The following is an 18,384-nucleotide window of genomic DNA, read 5'->3' on the forward strand; positions in this document are numbered from 1 at the left end:
ACTTCCAAGTTTAGCCCCAAAAAACCTGTTTTGCAAAGAGGCAAGAGGTCTCAAAAACCTGAAGTCCTAGTATACGAAGGCAGTTGCTAATTTTGAAAGCTGACAAGATGAAATTAATGACTGGAATGTACTGATGGAAAGATACGTGCTGCCCAGAAGAAACAGCTCTAACAAAAGAGGAAGTGGAGTTGCATTATATATGTAAAATATGACTATGCCTCATCAGAAATTCACAAAACCGGGGGTAAAAACCCCCTAGAGTCCAAATGGGTCAATATCAAAGGAAGAAAAGAATCACATTGCTATAGGCGAATACTAAAGTCCATTCAACCTAACAGAAGAAAGAGAGGGAATTTTTGCTAACCAGTTAATAAATAAATGAATAGAACAGAAAATGGAACGGAATGGAATACAATACAATACAATACAATACAATACAATACAATACAATACAATATGAATTAAATGAATAGAGTACAGTATAGTATAGTAGAATAGAATAGAATATGAATTAACTGAATACAATAGAGTAGAATGCAATGCAATACAATAGAATAGAATACAATAGAATAGGGATTAAATGAGTAGAATATAATACAATATTACAATACAATACATAGAATAGAATACAATGCAATGCAATAGAATAGGAATTATATGAATAGAATACAATACAATATTACAATACATAGAATAGAATACAATGCAATGCAATAGAATACAATAGAATAGAATAGGAATTAAATGAGTAGAATACAATATAATACAATATTACAATACAATACATAGAATAGAATACAATGCAATGCAATAGAATACAATAGAATAGGAATTATATGAATACAATACAATACAATACAATACAGAGAACAGAACAGAACTATTCTTTATTCTCCAGGTGTGATTGGACACAAAAGGAATTTATCTCCGGTGCAGAAGCTCTCAGTGTACATAAAAGCAATAAGTGATAAATCCTCGTCATACACCACAGCAGTAACAGGAAACTTTAACTCCCCGGATATCAACTGGGAGACAAACTCTGTGGCCAGTAAAAGATAGAACAGATTCCTAACCAGCCTAGCTGACAACTTTCTCATCCAAAAGCTCAAGAGGGAACTAGAAAAAACAAACTATACTGGACCTAATTCTTACTAATAGAGAAGAAGTGATAGAGGGGGTTGAAGTTGTGGGGACTTGGGGTGAGAGTAACCAGGTCATATTGGAATTCATTATAATGGAAACAGATATCCGCAAAATTGTGGAATTTTAGTTTCGTTTGGGAAATTAATTCCTAGCGTTATCCGCCTATTAAGGCAACAGTCCCCGCCTTCTTAGAAGCAAATATTAGGAATGGAGTTTACAGAAGCAACACAATAGGAAGAAATCTTGCATAGGATGCTAAGAGTTCTAATCTCCCACAGAAGAGACGGGTCTGAAATGCAACTTGGCACCGGAATATTTGCTGATCCGATCCACCCATCCAAACAGCGCCAGGTGGTTAAAAAAAAAAGATTCTTTGCAAGCAAATAGGATGGAGAGAAAAGGCAGCTGCTCTGCACACTCAGGGAAATGAAAACAATGCACAATTAGCCAGTTTGGGGTATAGTAGTGGTGAAGGTGCTGGCCTAGAAAGCAGGCGACCGTGAGTTCTAGTCCTGCTTTGTCATGAAAGCCCGTTGGGTGACTTTGGGCCAATCATCAGGAGATGGTGAGTTCTAGTCCTGCCTTAGGTATGAAAACTGGTTGGGTGTCTTTGGGCCAATCACTTAGAGACTGAGAGTTCTAGTCCCGCCTTAGGTACAAAAGTCGCATTAGGCCAATCACCAGGAGCCTGGGAGTTCTAGTCCTGCCTTAGGCATGAGAGCTAACTGGGGGACTTTGGGCCAGTCATTCTCACTCATCTCAACCCACCTCACAGGGTTGTTGTTGTGGGTAAAATGGGAGGAGGGGCTGTTAGCCCTGAAAGGAGGCCAATAGTGAGCAGGTGAAGGGGCTTCATTTTCAGATCCTGGGGGGGTGATTTTATCCTGCCCTGTTTGAAGGCTCTTGATTGTCCTGTTAACAGCTTCCTAGATTTACCCCCAAGGTTGCCTTCGGCTACTACAGGGTGCAGGAGCCCCCCTCCCAGATCAAATGTCAGGCAGACCCCTCCCTCCTTGCATATTTTGCATGAACCTGAACCTGGGGGAGGGGCTCAGAAATATCCCCCCTCCCCCCCAAAAAACGTCAGACAGGCTTCTGAAAAAGTCCCGTGGGCCCCCAGCTTCTTTTTTTTTTTTTCAGAAATTTTTATTGGTTTTTTAAAACATTTATAAGGAAAAGGGTAGGTGGAATGGTATACAAATTTTGGCAGTTGCAAGTATGGCAGACACCCCCTCCCTCCAAACTCATAAGATACATCTATGTATAAAACATTAATACAAAATCGTATAAAATCAGCATATTAATTCTATAAAAAATTTTCAATCAGCTTATATATTATGATATATAGTCTAGATATAATTTCATTATTACTTTCGGTCTGTTTATAACAATGTGATTTTCTTATTCATTTTTGTGATCTGAGCTTTCTTAGTGTTGCCCCTTCTCCCCCCGCTGGCAGAGCTCCGGCCCCTCCCGTGTCCTGTGTGACCGTTGAAGAGTCTTCTGTTTTTTCTAGGTTCGCTTTATTTTTTTCCATAAAGGCCTGAGCCTCTATGGGTGTATTGATTCTGATTCTTGTCTCCTCCCAGAATATCAGCATCCCTTCAGGCATCAACCATCTAAACCACACCCCTTTCTGGTATAATTTATTCGCCAATTGCGAATAATTTTTCCTTTTCTCCCTAATTTTTTTGGGGATCTGCTTCAAGATGGTTATCTCCCTGTCGTGATATGTCAATGCTTGCCCCCTTTGTACACCCAGAATTATGTCTCTTGTGCTTTTCCTAAGAAGTTTGATATGGACCTCCCTGGGTACATTGTGTGTTCTGGCATATGCTGAGTTCACTCTATAGACCAGGTCTAGCTCCCATTCCATCTGTTGTTTATCTTTGTGTATATATTCAGCTAAGATATTAGTCATGATGTCCCTTATGTTTTCCCCATCTGCTTCTATAACATTTTGAAATCTAAGATAAAAGGACATTCTCTCAAATTCTGTTTTCATTTGTTGGATATCAAGTTCTTTGTTACCCTTCTGCAAAGCTTCTACCCCCCCCTCGCCTCCGCCACCCCACCCTCCACAAGGTCCAGTCTCTGTGAGTTCTTATAAATTTGAACTTGATTCTCTTTAATTTCTTCCTTCATTTCCTTTAATTGTTTCTTAATTTCTTCCTGGCCCTGTATGAGTTGCTGAAGCATTTGTTGCAAGTCCATCTCTGTACTCTTAGGTTGCATCAGTTCTGTAATCTTTGACTGTGTGGCAGGACTGGATGTTGCAGATGTCGGTGCAGAGGTAGCAAAGCCAGGTTTTCCAGGTGGTGGTCTTTTTGGAGACATGGTTTATAAAGCAGAGAGATCAGTCAGTGTAGAGACTGGACAGCTGAAGAGGTAGAGCAGGCAGATGAGTTCAGGAGGCAGAAGATCCAAGCAGCTGGGAGTTTCTTTAGTCAGTCTAGCAATAGAGAAAATTTTCTCTCCAGAGGGTTCAGAAAATAGCAATCCACAAGAGATTCTTCTGGGTGACACGGAGACAAAGACCGGAAGCCTGAATTTTAAAGGTGGAGTCAGGTTTCACAGTTCATGAAGACAACGGAAGTGTGCCATCTTGCCCTGCCAGCTTTGGGCTCAGAGGCATAACAAAGTTTTAAAAGTTCAGAAAATTCTCAGTTCACCCATAAGTTCTGGAACTAAATCCAATGAAAGTCACTTTTACAGGGGTGAGGCATCATTAGTTGGCTCTCCCCCCCTTCTCCTTCCCCTGGGGGCGAAAGCAAAATCTTCTCAAGCCGCTTGTCCAAGGGGGGGGGGGAAATCCCCCTCCCTCTAGCCGCACCTCCAGCAAGAATCCGAAAGTTTAACTTTAAAAAACGCTGAAAAGTCCATCAGTTCAAAAGAAAGGGAATGAAGAAAGGAAGCCTCTCACCATACCGCCGCTGCTTCCTTCAAAAGTACGTTGTCCGATCGGCATGGAGCGAGACGCATGCGCGCCCTCCGAAACTGCTCCCCGGTGCCTAGAGCGAAGCAGAGAAGCCCCCACCAGCCGCCGCCGATGCCAGGGCCCTCCGCGAGCCGCTCCCTCGGCAGGACGCCTCTCCGGGGCATCCTGTGCCCCCCCAGAAGCGGGGGAAGCCCACCGGGAGAGCGGGAGCGGGCAAAAGCTTACCCGTCGCCGTAGCCGCCGGAACCGGAAGTCAGGCCCCCAGCTTCTGATGAGTCAAAAGCTTTCCAGAAACATAAAGTTCAGAGTTGGAAAGGAACCTTGGAGGTTTTCTAGTCCAGCCCCCTGCTCAGGCCGGAGACCCTATACCATTTCAGACCAGTGGCTGTCCAGTCTCTTCTTAAAAACCCCCAGTGATGGAGCTTCCACAACCTCTGGTGGCAAGCAGTTCCACTGGTTAATTGTCCTCACTGTCAGGAAATTCCTCCTTAATTCCAGGGTGCTTCTCTCCTTGATTAATTTCCACCTGTCGCTTCTTGTCCTGCCTTTGGAGAATAGAAAGAATCATAGAATAACAGAGTTGGAGGAACTTTGGAGATCATCTAGTCCAACCCCCTGCTTCAGCAGGGGAGCCTATCTCATCCTGGACTGATGGCTGTCTAGTCTCTTCTTAAAAACCTTTAAATGTCCAAAAGTAAAACTTTATTGGATACACCAATAAGTACTGAATAATCAAAACCAGCTCTGGTTTTCCCTGGCAAATGCTTGATTAGTTAAACAATAGCTTCCCTTTCTCTCCCTGGGGGATCACATTGTCCAATTATGAGAAGTCCTTTCGTTATGGGAACAGTCCATCTCTTTCCCACAACTTCTGGAAACAAGTTTTTCCACTTACTAATGTTTTCTCACTGTCAGGAAATTCCTCCTTAATTCTAGGCTGCTTCTTTCCTTGAATATTTTCCACCTGTTGCTTCTTGCCCGGCCTTCAGGGGCTTTGGAGGAGAGGTGGACCCCCTCTTCTTTGGGTCAGCCCCTCAAATACTGGAATCCTGCTATCATGTCACCCTCTAGCCCTTCTTTTATCCTGGTGTCAGGATTCCAAATAGAATCCAAAGTAAATCAGAGTCCGAGGCAAAGGATTCCACAAAGGTCCAATTTATGAAGAGAGCCATGTTGGCACATCTGGAAAAACCTGAATCTGAAAGCTTCCCAGTTTTCCCCACCCAGTTGAAAGTTCAAGATCTTTCCCCCACACCCACAAGCCCATCCCATGGTCCAATCTTCCACTGCCATGTGCAGAGGTGCAAAGACAAAGGATGACCTTGGCTTTCTAGAAAGAACGTTGTTATGACTACATCTCATCTAGCTCCGTACAATCCCCCCTCCCATTTTCCCACCATAGGAAATGCAGAGTAGAATAATAGAAAGTGTGGCAGGACACAGATCCCAAAAGATAAGATGGCTGCAGGCCTGACACCTGGGACCCTGTAACCGTCGTAACTATATGTTGGTTGCCAAAAGCTGAATTCTGATCACTCAGCCATAGGGGAAGCTGCAATGGTTGTAACTGCAAGAATTGGTAATAAATCACGCTTTTTACTTCCGATTACTTTAAACAGTCAACTGAACAAGTAAAATTTGGCTACGCATACTCAGTCTAGTAGACCTACGTCTAAATGCCTGCCTTTAACTCCGATCCTCTGCGTTGATTGATGTCACCAACCCATGATACTAGAGAGTGTCCAGAGGTATTTCACAAGAAGAGACATTAACTCATCTGCTCACAGTAAAATCCCTTGAGTTTGAGTTTGAGTTTATTAAATTTATAAACCGCCCCCTCTCCCCGCAGGGACTCGGGGCGGTGTACAGACATCGCATATATAAAAACAACAAAGCACAACACGAAAATCCAGACAAACAACGTAAACATACAGTCTGTATATTAGCCCAAACTAATTAATAGTTAAAAACAATCTAAAACCAATTAAAACCCCAAAATTTAAAAAGCCATCCAGGAAGGTCAGTAATAGATGATTACTTATGATTACAATTGGGCCAGGCCGGCTAGTCGGAACAGGTGGGTCTTGAGTTTCTTACGGAAGGAGCGGAGATCAACGGTAGTTCCAATATCGGGGGGGAGGTCGTTCCAGAGGGTTGGGCCCATCACAGAGAAGGCCCTACTCCTGGGCACCGCCCGCCCGCATTGCTTAGTGGAAGGTACCCGGAGGAGTCCCTCTCTGTGAGAGCGGATTGGTCGCAGGGATGTATGGGGTAGGATGCGATCCCGCAGATAGCGCTTTAAAGATGACAATCAACACCTTGAAGCGCACCCGAGAAGCCACAGGCAGCCAGTGCAGCTCGCGCAGGAACGGTGTTACATGGGAGTACCTAGTACTCCCCATAATTGCCCGCGCGGCTGCATTCTGAACCAGCTGGAGCCTCTGGGTGCATCTCAAGGGGAGCCCCATGTAGAGAGCATTGCAGTAATCAAGACGGGAAGTCACCAGGGCCTGAGTGACTGTGCGAAGGGCGCCCCGCTCTAGTAGGGGGCGCAATTGGCGCACCAGGCGAACCTGGTGGAACGGCCCCCTAGCCATGGCTGTCACATGATCATCCAGCGTCAGCCGAGAATCTAGGAGGACGCCCAAATTGCGCGCCCTATCCACCGGGGGCAATTGTTCCCCCTGGGAACAACGCCACCAGGCTTCAAATTTTAGGCCTGGACAACCTTGGTCACCGCCGCCTACGTTCCTAAGCATAGTATGCAAAATTATCTGCTATAACATTGATGGCTAATCTTTTGGCCATCGTGTGCTGAAAGCGCAGGAACATATACCCATAATGCAATGTGTGTGCAACCCCCTCTACGCGTGCACACGTGACCCCCCCCCCATTTTCACCGTCCCCTGCACATGCATGCGTGAACTTCTTGTGCCCCCCACCCCTGCGCAAGCATGTGTGACCCCTGCATGCACCCTGCCCCTGGGTGCACAAACCCGTGCATGCCCATGCAACACCCCCCCCCCGCACAACCCCACACATACGTGCACATCTCCCATATGTGCCCTGCCCCCTGCGCAGCAACCTGAAAACCAGCTAGTCAGTGGGAGGCACACAAGCATGTGCGGTGGAGCTGAGCTGGGGTGACATCTTACGTGCCCTAATCCTACCTGTCAACGATGACTTTAATCGCAATAATACCTGGGCAAACAATAGATGCAAACTCAAGGTAAACTGCTCCAAACTTGATTGCAGAAAATAGGACTTCAGCCACAGAGGGGTCAGTGCCTGGAATGCTCTACCTGACTCTGTTGTTACATAACTTTAAGGTTCAGCTGTCCACCGGGGACCTCCCATGTTTCCGAAGGGGTCCCTAAGGGGCCGTGCCTAAGCGCAGCAGCACGCTTTCCCTCCCTGTCCCACTGTCCCCATTGATATGGGCTCGTTTTATGGCTTCATGGCCAGGGTGCACTTATTTATCTCCCTCTATTTGTACCAACCTCGCGCGATAATGTCACCCTGTCTATGCCAATACCTGTTTACCTTGTACGTGTCGACAAATAAATACAGTAAATCAAATCCAATGACGGCGTTCAGGGTTCCCTTTTCGCACCCCGCGTTCTCTCGGACACGCGTCCGCAGCGCTCTTCCTCGGATGCGCCCGTGCGGGTGTTTGTGTGGCTGTCCATGCGTCGGCCTGGTGCAGGTGGGACTGATGCAACCCCTGTGCACCCGTGCAGGATGTGCATCTCTCGAAGCGCGCTGCGGCTCGGCTGCAAAAGCCTCCGCGTTGAAATGCAAGGGATGATTTGCATCAGGGGGTCTCAAACGCCCCAGGTTGGGTTACCTGGGACTGTACCCGAGCGGTGGCCGGCTCAGCGTCCGGATTTATCCCCCTGCGGCCCCCCATCCATCCCCCTGACGATCCACCGCCCCCAATCCCGGCTTTGCGGTTTTTCCCCAAACTCAAGCCAATTTGGTGATGCGCGGCGAGATGAGCCTGGCGCCCGCGGGCGCCCTGGCTTGCCTCCCTCCCCCCTCTCCCCGTAACTCCGCGGTTGCTGGGCCCGCGAGGTGGGGCCCCTTGGGAGTGCCACCTCAATCCGGCCGAGCAGGGCTGCCGGGGGAGGAGTGGAGGAGGAGGAGAAGGCCGGGACGCTTCGAGGTTGCCGATCCTCGCGCGGAGCGCTCGCAAGCAGGAGTCGTGAATCCTCAGCGCTGTGAGTTGGGGGCGCTGAAGGAGGGCGGGAGAAATCCCGGGAGGGAGAGGGGGAATCCACGGGGGAGGGGAAGGGAAGGGACAGCCCTGGGGAGGGACAGTCCTGGGGGAGGGGGAGTCAAGAGCGGGAGGGGGAGTCCTGGAGAGGGGGACTCGAGAGGGGGAGTCCTGGGGAGGGGGAGGGGAATCGAGAGGGGGGGAAGTCCTGGGGAGGGGGAGTCGAGGGGAGAGAGGGAAAGGGGAAACCTGGAAGGGGGGAAATGGGGAATTCAAGGGGAGGGGGCATTCAGGGGGAGTGGGAATCCAGGGGAAGGGAAAGGGGGGATTCTAGGAGAGGGGAGGGGGAAATCCTGGGGATGGGAAAGGGGGTGATAAAAGAAATGTCCTTCTGGGTTCAGTCCCAAGTGGGGAAAAAGACTCTGGAAACATGGAGGCTGCTTGGAAAGATGGTTTAATGGTGGACAGGGTCACGTGGCTTGAGCTCCTGAGCAGGAAAGGGGGATAGGCAGATGCTTCCAGATGTTGGGTGAAGAAAAGAGGGCAGAGATGCTGAAAGTCCCTGGTTTTATGCCCTCTCTGGCCTTTGATCTTGATCTTGTCTTCTGATTGGTTGTCAGGCTCCCATGGGGCCATGCAGGGGCAACTCTCTAGGCTGCGTTTTGAATCCAGATGTGGTTGAGTTCTCAGATACCATGTGGGGAGTTGGGTAAAGGGCAATGTTCCCTCTAATTTTTTTTCAGTGTGAGCAGAAAAGTATAGTGTTTGAGCGGCACATTTTCATGCCTGAGCACCTGAATTTTTTTCACAGATGTCACCTAAGACAACGAAATCGGTATTATTTGAATCACACATGTCTTAAAGCTGTCAAGTTACAAGTCCCTTGCACCCCTAACCCTTTAGGGGAAAAAAAACGCAGGGGTCTTCAAACCTGACAGCTTGAAGACTTGTGGACTTCAACTCCCAGAATTCCTTCTCCAGTCATGTTGCAGCGACGTCATCTGCATGGATCTGCTCCATCTTTGGTTTCTTCATCGTGGGCAGGGCTGCCGCTGAAGATGCCGACGAGCCCCCGCTGCCACCGGAATAACTGCTGCCACCACCTCCTCCTCCTCCTCCTCCAACAGCACCACCAGATTTGCTGCCCGGCGCTGCGGCTGAGGTGAAGCCAGCAAAGCTCCCGCTGGCGCCTCCGCCCATGGCAGTGGCGCCTCCCCCTCCGCTCAGAGCACTTGAGCTCAGCCCCGCGTTACCCCTGCCCCCTCCTCCTCCTCCGCTGTGCTTTTGAGGAGCCATGAGGCCTTTTTTTCCCCTCCGTCGCCTTCCTACTGGCTCCCGCAGCCTCATGGCTCCTCAAAAGCATGGTGGAGGAGGAGGGGGCAGGGGTGTCGCAGGGCTCAGCTCAGGTGCTCCGAGCGGAGGGGAAGGCGCCGCTGCCATGCGCGGGGATGCCGGCTGGAGCTTTGGTGGCTTCACCTCAGCCGCAGCACCGGGCGGCAAATCTGGCAGTGCTGTTAGAGGAGGAGGAGGTGGCAGCAGTTATTCCAGTGGCGGCGGGGTCTTTGGGGCCTCACAACTACCCTCAGTCGCCCCGTGCTCATCAAACAAGTCCGGGGAGGTCCTTTGCGGGCGGCCAGTTCTAGCTGCCTGCAAAGGACCTCCCCAGCTTCCGGAGCCTGTGGCAGTAGAAATCACTGCACGGCAGTTGAAAACTGATGCACGGTGTTTTCTTGCCACGTGCGCAGCAGCGCAGCCACGCAGCAGCGCAGCCGCGCACCTTAGAGGGAGCATTGGTAAAGGGCCAATATTATCCTGCTTTAATCCCATCCCCCCCTGGAGCTGAAGGGGAGAACTCTTTGTTATGTAGAGGGACTGGCTTGGCCACCTTGATGGCCCATTGACAAAGTGGGTGGGGGCAGGAAGCTGCAGGGAGCTATTCTCTCTTTATAAAACATGTTTCTCCCTTTTCCCATCCAGAGAAATATTCTGCCTTTTCAATATTTCCTACGATATTTCGTTTTTCTGGGAGAGGGCTGGGTGATAACTTCCTACAGGGGATTATGGGGAGGGGAAAGGAGAATCCTGCACAGGGGGAAGAAATTCCATCTCCTCTGCGTACCTGGGTGGGCAACCATGCCCACCCCCAATTGCAAAAATCTGTCTTGCTCTTCTTCCATGGGGCACACATCGTGCTGCTCCCCCCTCCCCCATGGGGCAATACGGAGGGGGGCTGAGGAATAATCCAGATTTTTGCCAGGGGCTGCCTTGTCCCCCCCCCCACTCCCACCTCCTGAAGGTAAAAAGGGGTCCCACTTTCTGTCCCCCCCGCTTTCCCTGACTCCCCAACCCCATTTTGGAATGATTGCTTAGATTGACACCTGTCTTTCAGTCTGGACGATTCGTATCCCCCTCCCCCGCCTCGTTTCCCCCACAGTGACAGGAAGGAGATCCCAGCAAAGGAGAAGCCCCTTGTGAAATGTCCACCCAATGGAAGGCTGGACAATATGAAGGAACCATAGCTCCTTTCCTGACTAAGGAAGTTGGCTGAAATGCACCAGCTCTCCTGAACAACAAATAAATAAATAAATAAATACAGGTGGTCCTCCACTTACAACAACTCATTTAGTGACCGCTCAAACTTACAGCAGTACTGGGGGGAAAAGGGACTTAGGGCCGTTTTCACACTGAGGACCGTTGCAGCATTAAGCCTGTGGCCATGTGATTGGTATTCGGACGCTTGACAACTGACTCGCATTTATGACGGTTGTGGGGTCACATGATCCCCTTTTTCAACCAGCAAAAGCATTGGGGAAGCCGAGTTCACTTAACGGCCGGGTTCCTCATTTAACAACTGCGGTGATTCTTGGGCAGTCTTTTTCAAAACAGAAAGGATTTCTCACCAGATGGTCAAACTTTCTCTTTCCGTTTCCTTCCGTTCCGGAGCTTCTTTTTTTATGCTAAATTAAGTCCTTAAGCAGAAGAAGTAAGCCGCAGAATTGATCTCCATTGGAGTGTTTTGGTTACTATCCTTTTTTCCCCCTTTTGTAATTACACTTTGTGGATTGAAGTGCTTGCAACTTTTTTTCTTCTCCTCTTTTTAAAGTGAACGGACCGGTTTTTCTTCTTCGACTTTTTCTTGCTTTATTTTTTAACTTAAGGATTAAAATGGATAAAACAGTAAAGATTCTTCTGTTAACCAATATTAATTATAACAACCAATAATGGAATGATAAGGATAAAGGATACAGTTAATGACATATATATGTATTACCATAACAAAAGGAACCTGGACACAAATTGTAAACAGTGACTTGGGGGGGGGGGGGAAGGCTTAGAAACTTTGTCAACTAATCCTTATTTAAAATATGTTACAAAGGCTTAAGGTTATTGGATGATTTTTGTAATAACTAATGAAATGCCATCAGGTGGTTGTGTTTTTAACTATGGATTATTTTAGGCAAAAGGACACTAAAGCAACTTCAGTCAAATGAGAACTATGCTATGTTGATAGTAAGACTCACTAAGAATCTTTGACATTTGATATGAATATAAGTAATGACTGTGGAAGAGATGCACGGAAGCTAATTGTAACCAATTGACACACTTTCTACAAGATGCAATGTAAGATGATGATTTTTTTTGTGTGCTGTTTGTTTAATAAAAATAAACATTTCTTGCAAAAAAAAAAAAAACCAAGTGCGGTGATTCACTGAACGAAGGTGGCAAAGAAAGGTCATGCAATGGGGCAAAACTCACTTAGCAAATGTCTATCTTAGCAACGTAAATTTTGGGCTCAGTGGCGGTTGTAAGCTGAGGACCACCTGCATTTAAAAGGCAAAAGATGTTTCAACTTCAAAGATGGGTGGACGTCAACTCCCAGAATTCCCCAGCCAGCAGAGTTGAAGTCCACCTATCTTAACCTTGTCAAACTGGGCGTGATTAGAAATGTTGGCTTATTTTGGCCTCTCCCATCTCCAGAGAAGATGGCGGAAACTTTGGGAGTCTCTGAGAAGGTGACCCTCTTCTGCCAGGAAAGGGGCATCACTTACCGCATCCCCGCTCTGCTCTACCTGTCTTCGGAGTCCACCTTCCTGGCCTTTGCAGAAGAGCGCAGCTCGCCCCGGGACGAACATGCCATGTTCTTGGTGATGCGCCGTGGACAACAAGAGGGCCTGTCCGTGAAGGTAACCCTACAGCCTCAAAGTAGCCATGATTCCCAGTTCATTATACCTCCCAGCTGTTCTGTCCCAGCTAGATTGGCCAAAATGTTTAAAAACATGTCTGCTACATGTTGAAAATGTAATCAAACTCTGGGTGTATATTATCATATGTGGTAGACATGTACAAAGGCAAAAACAATTGAATGAAAATACATACGTGGTTAGAAAAAGTCTTAAGGCAACCTATATAGACTATAAACCAGAATTATTTTTCTTAGGCATATTGCCAGAGAAATTATGATAATGTATATTTAATATTACATGTTTTGACAGAAGCAAGAATTACATTTGCGCAATGCTGGGAAAATGAGAAAACACCCACAGAAGAAGAACTAATTAAGAAAATATTAGACTGCAGAAATCGACAGACTAACACTAAAGATAAAAAGAAAAAGAAGGCACAGAATATTTTCAAACTTGGGATCTGTTTTATCAATGGTTGGCTAATAGAGATAGAAACTAGGAGTTTAATACAATAATACAATAGTAGAGTTGGAAGGGACCTTGGAGGTCTTCTAGTCCAACCCCCTGCCTAGGCAGGAAACCCTATACCGTTCCAGACAAATGGCTATCCAACATTTTAAGACTTCCAGTGTTGGGGCATTCACAACTTCTGGAGGCAACTTCTGTTCCACTGATTCATTGTTCTAACTGTCAGGAAGTTTCTCCTCAGTTCTAAGTTGCTTCTCTCCTTGATTAGTTTCCACCCATTGCTTCTTGTTCTACCCTCAGGTGCCTTGGAGAATAGTTTGACTCCCTCTTCTTTGTGGCAACCCCTGAGATATTGGAAGACTGCTGTCATGTCTCCCCTGGTCCTTCTTTCTCTTAAGCTAGACATACCCAGTTCCTGCAACCGTTCTTCATATGTTTTAGTCTCCAGTCTCCGAATCCTCTTTGTTGCTCTTCTCTGCACTCTTTCTAGAGTCTCCACATCTTTTTTAGATCGTGGCGACCAAAACTGAATGCAGTATTCCAAGTGTGGCCTTACCAAGGCATTATAAAGTGGTATTAACCCTTCACGTGATCTTGATTCTATCCCTCTGTTGATGCAGCCTAGGACTGTCTTGGCTTTTTTGGCAGCTGCTGCACACGGCTGGCTCATATTTAAATGGTTGTCCACTCGGACTCCAAGATCCCAAGTTTAATATTGTTATGTAAACAAATTGACTTAGACAGCACACTGTTCAGTAAGCACTTGCAGTAAGAGAAAATATACAAATTATATATATATAAATAAATCTGTATGAGCTGTGGTGGCACAGTGGTTAAAAAGTAGTACTGCTGTTTCTGCTACTGCTGGCTACCTGCAGTTCCGCAATTCGATTCTGAATGGCCCCAGGTCAACTCAGCCGTTTATCCTTCCATCCCAGGTTGGTAAAATGAGGACCCAGATTGTTGGGGGCAAAATGCTTTCTGTAAACTGCTGAGACTGTAAAGCACTGTGAAGCGAAATGTAAGTCTAAGACTCTAAGTGCTATTTCTACTAACAGAGAAAAAGTGTTACAGGGAGTTGAAGTTGCCAGAACTTGGGGCGAGAGTGACCACATCATATTAGAATTCAATATAAAACAGACACAAGCAACAGAACATTATCAAACCGGTTTCTTAGACTTTAAAAGAGCTGATTTTAACAAACTCAGAGAGAGCTTGGGAAGGATCCCAAATGGATGAAAATTTTAAAGAAGAAATCAACTGAAGAACCTTGGAAAACTCTAAAAAATATTACAAAAGCCCAGTCCAGTTCAATGCCACTAAAAAAGAGAAACAAGAAAATCACAAACTTTTTACACAAAGAACTCTCAGACCAACAGAGAGAAAAAGAATGATAAGTATAACTATATATAACTACCCGTCAATGACTACTTCAGCTTCAACCACAATAATACACAAGCAAACAATAGATACAAACTCAAGGTAAACTGGTCCAAACTTGATTGAAGAAAATACGACTTCAGCAACAGAGTGGCCAACGCCTGGAATGCTCTACCTGACTCTGTTGTTACACTCGTAAAGCCCCATAATTTTAACCTTAGGCTGTCTACTGTCGACCTCACCCCATTCCTAAGAGGTCTGTAAGAGGCGTGCAGAAGCGCACCAGCGTGCCTACCATCCCTGTCCTACTGTCTCCATTTATTCGTACCCATTTACTGTATTCATATTTATGTTTATACTTATACCTGTTATCTTTTACATATTTGACACACTAAAATAAATAAATATAAATAAATAAATATAAATAAATAAATATAAATAAATATAAATATAAATAAATATAAATAAATAAATATAAATATAAATAAATATAAATAAATATAAATAAATATAAATAAATAAATATAAATAAATATAAATATAAATAAATAAATAAATATAAATAAATAAATATAAATAAATAAATATAAATACATAAATATAAATAAATAAATAAATAAATAAATAAATATAAATAAATATAAATAAATATAAATAAATAAATAAATGGAAAGAGTGACACATAGCTGAGGCAGTTAATACCACTTTACAAAGCCTTAGTAAGATCACACTTGGAATACCGGATCCAGTTCTGGTCACCACCGTATAAAAAAAGATATTGAGACTCTGGGAAGGGTGCAGAGAAGTGCAAGCAGGAGGATTAGGGGACATACAATGGACGGTTGCAGGAACTGGACACGGCTAGTCTAGGGAAGAGAAGGAACAGGGGAGACAGGAGAGCATCTTCCAATATTTGAGGGGCTGCCACAGACAGGAGGGGGGGTGTCAAGCTATTTTGCAAAGCCCCCGAAGGCCAGACAAGGAACAATGGATGGAAACTTACCATGGAGAAAAGGAACCTAGAACTAAGGAGAAATTTCCTAATGGTGAGAGCAATCAGCCAACAGAATAGCTCGCCTTCAGAAGTTGCGGGTGCTCCATCACTGAAGGATTTCAAATAGAGACTGGACATTTGGTTGAAATGATATAAGGCAGAGATGGCAAACCTTTTTGGCACTGAGTGCCCAAAGTGGAACGTACACACGCCGCAGCGCCAGAGCCCCAGCCAGCTGGTCTTCGTTCGCACTGCAAACCCAAGGACCAGGTGGCAATGCGCATCTGGTGCTCTCGTGTGTGCAAAGACCAGCAGGCCGACGTGCGTACCCACAGAGAGGTGTCATAGGTTCTCCATCACACGTGTCATAGGTTCTCCATCACAGATATAGGATCTCCTGTTCAAGGGCTGGACTAGAAGACCTTCAAGGTCCCTTCTAAGTCTATTATTTTATGTTCTATATTCTGTGTATACAAAGCATGATTTATGGCTTAGTGGGGTGCATGAAGTAGAACACTGGCATGCTGCCCAACTGGCTTAAAACAAAACATGGTTTATTGCAAAATAGGCAATGCAATAACTGAAATGAGTCCCAAGCCTTTTCTTTCTTTTCACCAAAAAAACCCGACATGATTTGCCAGGATCTGACAGACAGTTTCACATCTGACCATTTTGTATCTTCTCTCTAGTGGGGTCCTCTGCAAACTCTAGAGACTGCCGTGCTACCCAAATATCGCACCATGAATCCGTGTCCAGTGTACGATGCAAAGGAAAGCACAATTTTCTTGTTCTTCATCTGTGTGGAGGCCAAAGTGTCGGAACGATGTCAAATCATGACAGGAAGAAATGCTGCCAGGCTGGGCTACATCTTCAGCAAAGATGGTGGGCATACCTGGAGCCCAATGACGGACTTGACGGAACAGGTGATTGGAGAGGACGTGAGCAACTGGGCCACGTTTGCTGTGGGACCGGGCCACGGGGTGCAGCTGAGCTCTGGGCGGCTGGTCGTCCCAGCCTACGCTTACTATATCCACAAACATCTCTTTCGACACCCGCTCTACTGTTACACCAAACCTCACTCCTTCGCCTTCTACAGCAACGACGGTGGAAAGACGTGGCTGAAGGGACACCTTCTCCAAAACCCACTGAAGGCATCGGAGTGCCAAATGGCTGAGTTGGTGGATCAGAATAATAGCCCGCTGTTATACTGTAACGCCCGCGGCACTGAAGGATACCGAGTCGAAGCCTTCAGCAGAGATGGTGGGCATCTCTTCAAAGCCCCTTTCAAGTCTCAGAAGCTGGAGGAGCTTAATAATGGTTGTCAAGGTAGCGTGGTGAGTTTCCCTTCGCCACAACTGGGGTCCGAGTCTTCCTTGGCCTCTTCAAAGAACCCCAAATCGTGGCTGATCTTCTCCCATCCCACCAACCGAAAGGAGCGTGCGGATCTGGGAATCTACTTGAACCCCTGTCCGCTGGAGGAAAATTCCTGGAAGACCCCTTGGATCTTGAACACAGGACCCAGTGGCTACTCAGATCTGGCTGTTTGCACAGGGGAAGATCCTCTCTTTTTTGGCTGCTTGTTTGAATGTGGAGTATCGGTGTCCTATGAAGAGATCGCCTTTCAGTTGTTTAGTGATGCAAAACTCCAGAAAACCTGGAACGCATCCTCCGCAGGAAAGAATTAATTCGCTACAAGCTGTGCCCACATCTCTGGGGCCCATGAGCCCCAGAGAAGGATTAAATCAGAGACATTTTATACATATTTTTTAATAGAAGAAAATTTTAACAGTTTTAAAAATACGTAATAGAAACTAACCAGTGAAAGGAAACTAAAGGCAATAAAGGAAAAGAGTAAATAGTGAAAAAAGAAAATATGAAAAAAATATTATATAGATTATATAAAACATAATAGAAACTAACCAGTGAAAGGAAACTAAAGCCAATACAGAAAAAGAGTAAATAGTGGGGAAAAAGAAAATATGAAAAAAAATAGAATTCTATAGAAGCAACTTCTGATCTTCTTGACGGTGGTTATAGATGCATGTATATTTTTTGTCAGGGAATTGCGCAGCCAGTGTCCCAATGAAGTCACAGGCGCTGAGATGAACTTGTAGTTTTATATACCGGTAAATAATTATATTTTATAACTATATATACAGCAAACTAGACACTCAAGCTAACAGGAGCATCATGAGGTAAATCAACCCAGCAGGAAGATCATGAGGTAAATTACAGAGCCCAGGGAAGAAAAAGGTGGGGGAAAACGGAACCTCCCCCTCCACACCACAGCAACCAATCACAGTGCAGATTGCCTCACACAGAAGCCAGCCCTCTCCAACCAATCAACCACAACTGTGTGTTCTAGCTTGTATAACCACCTTCCTCCAGCCGTCAAATTGAAATGTGTTAACATTTTTCCCTCTCACAAGAATGGAATGGAATAGAATATAGAATATAGAATGAAATGGAATAAAAAAGAACTGAGAATAGAATAAAATAAAATAGAATAGAATAGAATAGAATAGAATAGAAAATATATAATATATAATGGAATGGAACAGAATATAGAATATAGAATATAGAATGGAATAGAAAAGAACAGAATATAATAGAATATAGAATGGAATGGAATAGAAAAGAACAGAATATTATAGAATATAAAATGGAATGGAATAGAAAAGAACAGAGAATAGAATACAATATAGAATGTAGAATATAGAATATAGAATATAGAATGGAATGGAACGGAACAGAATATAGAATAGAAAAGAACAGAAAATAGAATAGAATAGAATGCAATATAGGAATGGAATGGAATAAAAGGGGGAAGGGAAGGTACCTTGGAGGTCTTCTAGTCCAACCCCCTGGTTAGGCAGGAAACCCTGTAGAATCCCAGACAAATGGCTGTCCAGTCTCTTCTTAAAGACTTCCAGTGTTGGAGCACCCACAACTTCTGGTGGCAAGTTGTTCCACTGGTTAATTGTTCTAACTGTCAGGGAATTTCTCCTTAGTTCTAGGTTGCTTCTCTCCTTGATTAGTTTCCATCCGTTTTTTCTTGTCC

General features: G+C 45.5%; 1 protein-coding gene across 1 annotated transcript; it reads left to right on the forward strand.

Annotated features, from left to right (window-relative positions):
• Positions 1 to 8,269: 8,269 nt before the first annotated feature.
• LOC309392008 (sialidase-3-like) lies at positions 8,270 to 17,288 on the forward strand. Its single transcript, XM_081952894.1, has 3 exons — positions 8,270 to 8,301; positions 12,276 to 12,481; positions 16,013 to 17,288. Exons 2-3 carry the CDS (start codon positions 12,281 to 12,283, stop codon positions 17,006 to 17,008), a joined length of 1,197 nt encoding a protein of 398 aa, XP_081809020.1. The 5' UTR covers positions 8,270 to 8,301; positions 12,276 to 12,280; the 3' UTR covers positions 17,009 to 17,288.
• Positions 17,289 to 18,384: the final 1,096 nt, after the last annotated feature.

The sequence above is a fragment of the Natrix helvetica genome (genome assembly GCF_964273705.1).
Source record: "Natrix helvetica genome assembly, chromosome: 4".
NCBI classification, from domain to species: domain Eukaryota; kingdom Metazoa; phylum Chordata; class Lepidosauria; order Squamata; family Natricidae; genus Natrix; species Natrix helvetica.